A 12,147-nucleotide genomic window follows, 5' to 3' on the forward strand; every position below is an offset into this window, starting at 1 on the left:
GAGGGTTAGACTCAAGAGCTGTTGTAGGGGTAGAAATGGCAAGATGTGGTAACTGACTGGATTGGAAGGGTGAGGAATCAAAGAGAATGGCAAGGTTATAATCATGGTAGTGGTTCAGAGAAAAATGGGAGAGTAAGGAAGAGGGATGAGCTGTGGAGAAAAGATAATGAGTTCTTTGAACATGTCAAGTTCAAGAGATTTCCAACATATCCAGACTGAAGAAGGGGTAGAGATTATAGGTAGATATACAGATCTTGGAGTCATCTGCACAAAGATAATGAAACTAGACTGGGGGGAGAGTGAAAAGGGGAGAAAGGCAGGGGGGGGGAAGGAAGGAAGGTGGGGGGAGAGGAAAAAAGGGAGGAGGAAGTAGAAAGGGGGAGGGAGATGAAGAGGGGAAGGGAGGGAAAGGGGGGAGAGAGAGGGAGGGAGGGAGAAAGGGAGAGGGAGAAGGGGAGGGGGGAAGAGAGAGAGAGAGAGAGAGAGAGAGAGAGAGAGAGAGAGAGAGAGAGAGAGAGAGAGAGAGAACGAACAAACATGGATGGACTCAGGAGACAGAACTGTGGGAAACACCTACCGTTAAGGGATATAAGGAAGATGACCCAGCAAAGGAGTCTAAGAAGGAATAGTTAGGTTTGAAGAGAACCAGGAGAGAATAATGTCACAAAAAACCAGAAAGGAAAGAGTTGTAAAGAGAAGAGTATGGGGGCAGCTAGGTGGCTCAGTGGAAAGAGCACCGGCCCTGGAGTCAGGAGTACCTGAGTTCAAATCCGGCCTCAGACACTTAACACTTACTAGCTGTGTGACCCTGGGCAAGTCACTTAACCCCAATTGCCTCACTTAAAAAAAAAAAGGAAAAAAAAAAAGAGGAGAGTATGGTCAATAATGTCAAATGGAGCAGAAAGGTCAAGAAGAAAGAAGACTATATTAAGATCAGGAGTCACACTGCAAAGGGTTGGGTAGTGGACAAAAGGAGAAGTAAAGACAACCAATGTAGAAGAATTCCCTTAGAGTTTGGCTGAGAAGAGATAGAACGACAGCTTGAGGATATAGTAGGGCCCAATTACGTTTTTTTTTTTAGGATGAAGGAGACTTGGGCATGTGTGAAAACAAAAGAGAAGGAACCCACAGATGTGGTGACTGCAAATTACAGAGGGTGATATGTCTGAGGAAGAAATCTGTTTGGGGGAGACAGAAATGGCTGCAATCAAGAGCACATAGAGAGGGGTTGGCCATGGCAAGAAGAAGCATCTCATGATCAGAAACTGGAGGAAAGGAGGAGAGCATGAGAGATGATATCCAAGGGTTCTGAGATAAGAAATGGGAGAAGAGAATGCTCATAGTGAATGGTCCTAATTTTCTCATTAAAGTAAGAGTGGAGATCAGGAGAGCTAGTGTTAGCTGACACTTTTTTTTTTTTAAGTGAGGCAATTGGGGTTAAGTGACTTGCCCAGGGTCACACAGCTAGTTAAGTATTAAGTGTCTGAGACTGGATTTGAACTCAGGTACTCCTGACTCCAGGGCCAGTGCTCTATCCACTGCGCCATCTAGCTGCCCCAGCTGACACTTAATAGCTGTGTAAACTGTGGATGACAAATCATTTCACCAATCTAGGCCTCAGTTTATCTGTAAAATGAAGGTACTTATATGATAGGCCTCTAAAGTTCCTTTGAGCTTTAAATCCAATGAGCCTATTAGCTTATTAAGTTATTAGACTTTTCTTTTTGTGTTTACACTTTTAAAAGAATACATACAGGGTGTGTATGGCTGGGGGTTCTCACCAAAGTGATTAGAAAGATTTGAACATGACTTCAAATAGCTAAAACTGAAATATTTAGCTTACAATTTGGACATAAGCTATTAATAGGCATGACACCAATTACATAAGATTTCAAATCCCATTACACAGAATTTCAAGCAGAATTGGGTCATCAATGAAGTACTAATAATAATGAACCATTTAGGAATTTCTACCTAGAAAGACTGTAGCAATGACAAATACCCTTAAGGTAAATTCTCAGAACCAAAGCAGATAAAAATTACTCAGGCAGTTAAGACTCTTATCAAAGAGAAGGTATTACCCATTGCAGAATTTCCCACACTAGGCACCTTGTAAAGAAAACTTCACAGACCAAATCTCTACTTTCTAAGAGCTCTCTCCCTAAAGGAGAAACTCTGTTAGACAGGGGTCTCCTCTCTGAAGAGGAGAGGTTGCACGCTTACCTGGAACTTGAATGGCCATTTGCCGTCTTAGGGCAGCGGCGGCAGCTGCTTGTGGGGCTGAGATGGTGACAGAGGGACTTGGTGCCCCGTGTTTCACAGTCTTGGTTGCAAGCATCGTGCTGTCAGCCCCTTGTGGAACAATTTTGTTGGTAGATGTAGACACTGATTTAAAAAAGTATGAAGAAATCTGGATTTAAATAAGAATACTAGTGAAGACAAGAAAATCGGGGAGCTAAAACAGTCCTTTTCCCTCAATGGGCTGCAGGAGTCAAGAATGAAGCTCAAGAAATGCACTTATTTCTAGGAACTTGTGTAGAAGACTGTCCCTGAGGCAAAGGCTGGAACTCTGAGTCCCGATTTTCCATAAATTCCACTTAGCCATTATCTTTAAATTTATTTTATTTTATTTGTATTTTTGTGAGGCAATTGGGGTTAAGTGACTTGCCCAGAGTCACACAGCTAGTAAGTGTTAAGTGCCTGAGGCCGGATTTGAACCCAGGTACTCCTGACTCCAGGGCCGGTGCTCTATCCACTGCGCCATCTAGCTGCCCCCAGCCATTATCTTTAATACTGCCCTCTTTGGAAATGAAGAGACTGAAAGCCAGAGTCATAAAATGTCTACCCAGAGTTCCCTAACTAGTCAGTTGTAGAGCAAGAGGTTTATTCTTGCCTGTGTCTTCCAAGTCCTAGGCCTCCCTTGATGCCACGCTGTCTCTTGAATGCCCCAGTGTTGGCCTGCCCTATAGGCTTTAGTGTACGTGTCCTTTTTAACCCTTGGGACCTGATGAGGCCACTTCCATTAGAAGTCATCTCTCAGGATACTCCAACCTGCACCTGTGAGTTTTGTTCCAGAGGAGAGAATAGCCCCTATAGTGGGATACAAATGGGAAATACACACTTTGGCTTGCTCCCAAGAAAGCAAATAACATGTCCACAGGCTACAATTAAGACAGGGATAAGGTAAGCCATGAGAAATGTATTCAGTGAACTAAATGTGCCTGCTTTCCTTTCCTGAATGTTGATCTCCTGTTTACTTTGCTGGTTAAAAAGCCCTTAGGGTCGGCTGACACAAGGTCAAGTAATAGGCAATGCAGCATCACTGAAAGAGCTTCAGCCTGTTATTTGCTGACTGTGTAACATTGGGTGATGAACTTTCTGTGCCTGAGCTTCAATTTCAGTCTCTCTAAAACAGGGATAATCAGGCCTGTCTTGCCTACATCCCAGTGTTGTTGTAAGGCTCTGAGAGATCAGGTATGCACAAACATTTCGTAAAAGGGGACACAGATGGAAGGTACTGCTTTCGTTAGTCTGATGAGTTTTGGAATAGTAAATGAGCAGGGTAGTCTATGACTAAAAATCTCTCTGTATGTTGACATGAACATACATCAAAGACTTAAAAGGAGAAAAATAAATTTGATCATTAGTTACTTACTTAGACCTCCTACCAGACTAGGAGAAGAGCTGAGTGGCAGATGAGTTTTTGTGAACAGAGGAGCTTGAGGCAAGATGGTGGGCTGGACAGAAGAAGTACGAACCAGCGGGGCCCGTCGAGGGATTTGGACTATCACATCCTCATCTTGATATAGAATTTGTGGCTCATCATTCTCCAGTGATTGGGAAATGGAAGATGTAGAGCTCACTTCATCCAAATCTTCATAATATCTCTGAGACAGGAAGGCTGATCGGGAGAGACTGGCTAAAAAAAAAAAAAAAGAAAAGGAAAGAAAAAAAAAAGGCCAAAACATGGGACAATTTTTAGGTTAATTAAAGCGAGCCAAAAGGAATCATCACTGACAAGAGTGAAAAATTTGATTCTAGAGGCAAAAGACGGATTCAAAACTTGTTTCTCCCACATACTACCTATGTGACCTTGGCTCTCTTAGCCTCACCGTCCCCATCCTTACAGCAGGGGGATTGGCACACACTAGAGAATCTCCAAAGTCTCTTCCAGTTCTAGAGTATATGAACTATGATGTGTAAAACATTTCAATGACTATTCCAAGTGGCAGCAGCTGCTTTGTCGTTTGTACATTAGGCCAATTTTAGGTCTTAGCTCAGACACTGCTAGAAAGCCCCCAGCTGTGGGGGAGAAGTGCCTTCTGAATGTCAAATAAAGAAAACAGAAGAGAAGAGAGAGACAGTGAGTGTTGTTCTAACAGCCTGAAAAAAAGGGGCTCCAGAGAAAAGCTTTCCCAAGCAGAACACAGAAAGCCAGAAAAGGAAGAGAACAGTTTCCCTGAACAGCACCACACAGAGGTGGGACTTGGTGTCCTGAGCCTTGGTAGTCAGTTACAGATAAACTGGTTCTGTGGAAATGGAGCCTTTGAATCAGAGAAATGGATGAAAATCCCTAGCCTCAAGCTCTTTCCTCCTGAAAGGTGCTCCCCAACCCTGCCAATGAGCAAAGCAGATACCAAACACACCTTGCCCTCTCTGGAAGCTACATCACTTGAACAATGACTATCATCTGCTATGAAACATACCAGGCGTCAAAAAAAGTTCATGTTTTCTAAATGTCACTGAAATGTATTAGGTTTTCTTTTGTTCACTGGCAGGACATATCTTAGCATCATATCATAACTGGGAACCAAGCCATCCAAGAGAACTGATTTTTCTCAGAATCTGCCTCACTTTGGGAGGGTAACTTCATTTACACCTTGAAGCTTAATCTGACTCTGGATAAAGTTCTTTCTTAAGACAACAAAGACCCACATATACAAAAATATTTATAGCTGCTCTTTACGTGGTAGCAAGGAATTGGAAGTTATGGGAGTGCCCATCAACTGGGGAATGGCTGGACAAGTTGTGGTATATGAATACAATGGAATACTATTGTGCTGTAAGAAATGATGAACAGGATGAGTTCAGAGAAACCTGGAGGGTCTTACGTGAGCTGATGATGAGTGAGATGAGCAGAACCAGAAGAACATTGTACACAGTATCATCAACATTGAGTGTTGACCTACTGTGATGGACTATATTCTTCTCACCAATACAATGGTACAGAAGAGTTCCAGGGAACTCATGATAGAAGAGGATCTCCAATTCCAAGAAAAAAAAAAAGAACTGTGGAGTATAGATACTTATTGAACCATACTATTTCTTTTGTTTTGGGTGCTGTTTTTTTTTTTTTGAGGTTTTGCATCACTGCTCTGATTTTTTTCTCTTGTAACAGGATTAATGCAGAAATAGGATTAATGTTATTATGTGTATAGATATATATATCTATATGTATATGTATATAGATATAACCTATATTAGATTGCCTGCTGTCTAGGGGAGGGGGGAGGGAGGGGAGGGGAGGAGAAAAATCTGAAATTGTAAAGCTTGTATAAACAAAAGTTGAGAACTATCTTTACATGTAACGGAAAAATAAAATACCTTATATGAAAAAAAAAAAAAAACAAAGAAGGGGGCAGCTAGGTGGCGCAGTAGATAAAGCACCGGCCCTAGATTCAGGAGGACCTGAGTTCAAATCTGGCCTCAGACACTTGACACTTCCTAGCTGTGTGACCCTGGGCAAGTCACTTAACTCTCATTGCCCCAGGGAGGGGGGAGAAGACAGCAAAGAATACACACTTCATTCTCAGTAGAGAATTATGGAATTAGTAAAAATGCACAGTTTCGATATATTTGACTATAAACTCCATGGAGAAGATACCTTAATGGACATATCATGTATGCTTCTTTGTACAACATACCTAGCACATTCAACTTCTGACAGCTCCTAGATGTGTGACCTTGGGCAAGTCACCTGAACCTCCTTAAGTCATGGTTGCCTCATCAGTAAAATGAAGAGGTTGGGCCCAGATGGCCTCTGAGGTCCCTTTTGGCTCTAGATCAATGATCATACATGCAAACAGCCCCCAGTGAAAGACTTCTTAAGGAAAAAATTGAATGATACTTAATCTCCAGTCTCATTTTATGGGCACTCTCTCCAAAGCTTCAGATTACAACTCACAAAGGGCTTCTCATCCTGTGTGCCTCTTGTCCATGTCACAAAATCACTGACCACAACACCTTAGAGGCCATCCATTTCAAGCCCCTCATTTTACAGATGAGAGTACTTGAGGCAGCTTAAGTGACTTGGCCATGGTCACAGAGATGGTAAGCACTGAAAAAAAGATTTGCACCCAGGTAATCTGGTTCTAGAGCCAAGGCACTTTTACACTTTATCCCTCGGGGCAACTCAATATGCGGGGAACTATCTGCTACATCTCTCAACTTTATATCTATTAAAAGAGAACATGGGAATTGTCTACAAGGTATCCCTTGCTCTCACTACATGAACAATCCACCTCCTTCTCTGGTCAGAAATCTTTCAGATATCAATTCTTTATATCGTGTTTCCTTTGTGCAATTCTTTTTAGTACAAGCCATAGCCGATTCATGTCCAACATGAACCCATCCATTTCTCTTCTAGTGACCCACAACTTTAACTTTTCATAAACTGAGGTATTCCATGGTTCACAGGCTTGAATTATCACAGTAATAATACTGATATTAAAAAACTGCGTTTTGTTTTAAAGAGAAGTTTGGAATCATTAAAACTATTACATAATTTCCCAAAGGCCTAGTCCTCTCTTCTCCTGCTGTTCAATTCTGGAGCCAGTTCATTGTACATCTACAATGTCTGCCTAAGAGGTATAATACACAATTGTATGAAGCCACATATTAAAGTTTGGGAAATAGACATCTTTCATCCATTTGATTTCCAGTGTGGATCATTAGGCTGGGTTCATTTGAGTAATTATGCCTCTCAACAGACTGTAAGAACAGGGGATTTTTGTTGCTGTTTACTTCATATCCCCAGTATTTAAAACAGTGCCTGCCAGGTGCTTAAATAAATATTTGCTGGCTTTCACTCATTTTGGAGGTACTTTCAGTGTTCTAGGGCTTGATGCCATTAACACACTATCTTCCCAAACAGGAATATTTGGAAGTGCTCACCACCTACCTGAGAATCCCTCTCAATTTGGACTCTGACCAAGACAGTCTCCATGATAGTGGTAGACTACTTGAAGCAAGTACATTTTTTCTATTTTATTCTTTATATTAAAGTTATTTCTATTGTTTCATTTGTAAAGGAATCTTCGATGATTGTAATATGTACATGGGACACACCTCCATTACATAGTGAACTCCCTCAGGGCAGGGACTGTCTTTTGCCCCTTTTGTATCCTTAGGGCTTAGCACAGTGGCTGGCACATAATAGATGCTTAATAAATAATTGTTTGATTGATTGAGGACAGCCTTTAGGATAGCATTTAGCTCTATTAAGTAAAATAATTTTTATAGTGAAGAAACTTTAAATACAGAGAAATCCTGTATTCTCTATCCTTAAGACCTTAAATTGTTTAGGTCAGGATGTAGGTAGTCAACTCCATTGGCACTGCAAATGACTAAGTCTTCTATAGAATGTTTTGGGAAAGTCTGCCTGTTCCTTTTCCACACTTCCATGAAGGATGTATTTGTGAAGTTTATTCCTACAAAGATTTTGTGGAGTTGGGAAAGTAGGACTATGGGTTGGTAGTTACTGATGTTCTTTCAAGTGACTTTTTTCCAGTAATAAGTTCTATGGTCCTTCCCCTCCCCCCAAATGCTTAATACTTTTAATATATCTTGGGAACTGATCCCCCAATACCATCGACATTTGTTGCTTTGAGCACAAACCTCCTTTGTGTCTATTTGGCTGAGTCTAGCTGCTTTTTCCACGTTTTCTTTAATGCCATTTCTACTTATGTAGCACATGGGTTATGATATTTGAATCAAAAAGTGGTAGTTTAGGGGGTGGCTAGGTGGCGCAGTGGATAAAGCACCGGCCCTGGATTCAGGAGTACCTGAGTTCAAATCCGGCCTCAGACACTTGACACTTATCAGCTGTGTGACCCTGAGCAAGTCACTTAACCCCCACTGCCCCGCCCCCCCCAAAAGTGGTAGTTTCACCATCAATGACGAAGCAAAGAGTTTGCCATAATAATTATCAAAGATCTCTTCTATTTTTCACCTTTTCTGTTATCCTCCTTATTGTTTCATCACTAAAGGTTTTCAGGATGAGCAGAATTAATTGCATTAAACTTTCTATAAACTTGTGTTTTCTTGTACTTTCTTGCTATTTTATAGGGGTAAACTGTTTGTTACCTTCTATCCTCCTCCTCCGTGATAATTTGCAAAGGAGTGTATATTCCAAACTGGTGCTGCTGTTCAATGCCAGATCTCCATTTGGTAAGGAGATCAAGTGCTTCCTGGCTAAGGTAGTTTTTAGTTCTTTAGGTATCCCTCTTACAAAGATGAATTTTTGATGGCTGGTTTCCTTAGGAAATGGTGAGTCTATCTATTGTGATGTAGGCATCTTTAATCAATTTTTTAGTGTCACAACAATGTTTAACTAGGTTGGGTTAGAGCTGCCTCAATTGCAGGCCACATCTTCCTCTCATTTTACTCTTTCTTCTGATTTGGTATTGACTGTGATCTTTCCTCTAGCAAGTCACTTACTGATTTCCAAATCATTTCCACACTGATAACTAGTTATTTCCCATTTGTTAGAATGGAGTCTATTTCATTTTTTGAGAGGTTATTCAGTGCTTGTTGTGTACAACACCTCCTGACTCTCTTCCTGAAAGAATGTCTAAGTTCTAGGAAAGAGGAGACCAGTTTGTAAGTCTGTGACCTCTCATTTTTTACTCTTGAACCATGTTTAGTAACATATTTTAACTCTTTTTCTCTACGCTCACCTTTGCAATGAAGTCACAGAGTATTAAATTCTATTCATTTAATGTGGAGAGTTTTGTTTCTCTTCATTCTTTACAAATGGTGCTTATGCATAGGCTCAAACTGTCTTTAAAGTGGTCTTTTTGCAAATGCTTAACATGAGTATTGCAATCTGAGATGACCAAATGTCCCATGAAATGTCATGCTGCCTGTGGATAATAAAACCAACTCCACTGACTCTTTCATTTGTCATGTGTCTCTCAGAGATGAACCCGTGAACCATCCTTTCTTTTAGGTGTAATTTCCTTTTGTCTTCTAGTTTCATTTATGGTGAGAATGTCAAGATCAATAGGATTCTACTCTTCTAGTAAGTATACCCAGTCAGTCCCTGGATAAGGATACAGTACAATTTAAAATACCAACTGCTGGGGCAGCTAGGTGGCGCAGTGGATAAAGCACAGGCCCTGGAGTCAGGAGTACCTGAGTTAAAATCCGGCCCCAGACACTTAACACTTACTAGCTGTGTGACCCTGGGCAAGTCACTTAACCCCAATTGCCTCACTAAAAAAAAAAACAAAAAACAAAAACAAAAACCAACAGCTAAGATCATATTTATGGACAGTCTAAAGTAGGCTTTTTTTTTTTTTTTTGGGCGCAGGGCAATGGGGATTAAGTGACTCAGGTCCCTGAATCCAGGGCCGGTGCTTTATCCACTGCACCACCTAGCTGCCCCCCCTAAAGTAGGCATTCTTAATTTGAGATCTGTGAACTTGTTTTTTTGTTTCTTTAGGCCAATTTAAAAATCAGTTTTATTACGTGAGAAAAATCAACCAGAATGACAAACTTCAAGTCATTTATGTATATTTTTGTCACAAAAATTACAATAAAACTGATACTTTCAGTTGCTTTTCCAGTACAAATGATGAATTTGTTCTAAACCATTCATATATACTTGCTCACCAGGTCCTAGCCCTAGTATACATTACATAGCATGATCATCATAGATCTGTGAACTTGTTTTTGTGTTTTGTTTTTTTTTAGTGAGGCAACCGGGGTTAAGTGACTTGCCCAGGGTCACACAGCTAGTAAGTGTTAAGTGTCTGAGGCCGGATTTGAACTCAGGTACTCCTGACTCCAGGGCCGGTGCTCTATCCACTGCGCCACCTGTGAACTTGTTTTTTAAAAAGATTTTGATAACTTCATTTTAATATAATTGGTTTCCTTTGTAATCTTATATATTTTATTTTATGCATTTAAAAACATTATTCTGAGAAGGGTCCATAGGTATTACTAGACTATCAAAGTGATCCATGATACAAAAAAAAGTTAAGAGTGTCTGATCTAAAGTATTTCATTCTTAGCACCCCTGTTGTCTTTTTCAATACTCTGCCATACTGCTACAAAAATGGAAGAGGGCTGCACATGACTGAAATCTAGTTTATATTTTTCTTTCCATCATAGTTTGCCATTACAAAAAAATCTGTAGCTGTGTAGCCCAGACAACTGGTGATGGGTATCTGGCTGGTATTTACACAGTGTGCTACTAGGGCAGTAAATAAAGACTAGTTCTTACTAAAACTATAAATGGACATTCAACACTTATATGATAACTTCTATAACTACTCTCTATGATTTCATAAAGCAAGGAAGGAAATCTAAAGGCATACTAACCCTCTATGGATAGTAATTGCATAGTTACTGAGGTGGATTACTACTGGAAAAAAATAATCTGGCACAGTAAAATCAAATTTGGAAAATCAAGACTAACTTCTCTTTAGTTTTCTTCAAGTACCAAATAAGACTTAGAAGTATAAACAAGGGGGCAGCTAGGTGGTGCAGTGGATAGAGAACTGGCCCTGGAGTCAGGACCTGAGTTCAAATCCAGCCTCAGACACTTGACACTTACTAGCTGTGTGACCCTGGGCAAGTCACTTCAAAGTGGATATGTTAAATTATCCGGATCATTCAAAGGCAAGAAGAGGTTTTAGTCAATCGTCTGCATTTTTTAGGTATTTCTTCAGACTGAATTCTCAGTGGCTAACATTTAGTGTATATAAACTCTGTTCCTTACTTTGTCTTAGACCCAGATGTAAGTTCTGTGCTGTACTCCCCCCAAAAAAGAGATTCTTGGCACAAATATTTTCTTCCTAGACAAAACATTCTCTCCATCCCCTCCACAGGACATCCATTAAGAACTACTCTAAATCTATGCTATTTTGAGGCTTTGTCTTTCAGATTTATAAAAAGTTGTGTGTACCTGGTGCAGTGGATCTTATTGGTGGGGTCTTCCTTTTGGCCAAAAAATTCCTCAGCTGTGCCTGTTTCACAGGGGATAGTTTAGCTGCAAGAAATCACACGAAGCTATAAATGCTCGAGTCACTCAAAAGTATATGCAGAAGAATTAGAAGAGTTGAAAGAAGAATTATCTTACCCGGTATTTTGGGTAGTGGCTTGGTGTGAGATTCAATGGTGGTTTTCATTAAAGCATTGCGCAGGCTTTCAAGGTCACTGTCAAAACTAAAAAAAGGCAGATTGAGAGGTCAATTCAACCTAGAGTAAGCACCTACTATGTGGCAGACATTGGGGAAATAAAGACAAAGATAGTATCTTCTCTCAAAGAATTCATGTAGAGGTGGGTGTAGGAGTTACAACGTATACAAAGAAAAGTAAATCCAAGATTCATACAAAATATCAAGTAATCTGGTTGAAGCAGAAAAGACTAACTATGAGGAGAATCAGGAATGGCCTTGTTTAGGAGGTGGCACTTGAGCTAAAACTTGAAAAAAACTAGGGGTGGGGCAGCTAGGTGGCGCAGTGGATAGAGCACTGGTCCTGGAGTCAGGAGGACCTGAATTCAGGTCTGGCCTCAGACACTTAACAGTTACTAGCTGTGTGACCCTGGGCAAGTCACTTAACCCCAATTGCCTGGCCAAAAAAAAAAAAAAAAGAAAAGAAAAGAACAAAACTAGAGGCACCAAGAAATGGAGGTGAGGAGTACGAATATTCCAGGCAAAGGAGACAAGCTTTTCAAACATAAATGGGAGATACAATGTGTATGGGGCAGAGCAAAAGGTCAGATGGCCTTTAACTCAAAGTGCATGAGGAAGAGTAAGGAGTTATCACCTAGAAGGAGGCTGCAGGGGGCAGCTAGGAGGCGCAGTGGATAAAGCACTGGCCCTGAATTCAGAAGGACTTGAATTCAAATCCGGCCTC

General features: G+C 40.7%; 1 protein-coding gene across 1 annotated transcript in view; it reads right to left on the bottom strand.

Annotated features, from left to right (window-relative positions):
- NUP214 (nucleoporin 214) overlaps window positions 1–12,147 on the bottom strand; it is a 100,296-nt gene that overhangs the window by 51,246 nt on the left and 36,903 nt on the right. Inside the window, 4 exon segments of the mRNA XM_043986250.1 lie at window positions 2,224–2,385; window positions 3,656–3,919; window positions 11,192–11,275; window positions 11,366–11,451. Coding sequence (XP_043842185.1) covers window positions 2,224–2,385; window positions 3,656–3,919; window positions 11,192–11,275; window positions 11,366–11,451 — 596 coding nt within the window.

Source organism: Dromiciops gliroides, chromosome 2, assembly GCF_019393635.1.
Source record: "Dromiciops gliroides isolate mDroGli1 chromosome 2, mDroGli1.pri, whole genome shotgun sequence".
NCBI lineage: Eukaryota > Metazoa > Chordata > Mammalia > Microbiotheria > Microbiotheriidae > Dromiciops > Dromiciops gliroides.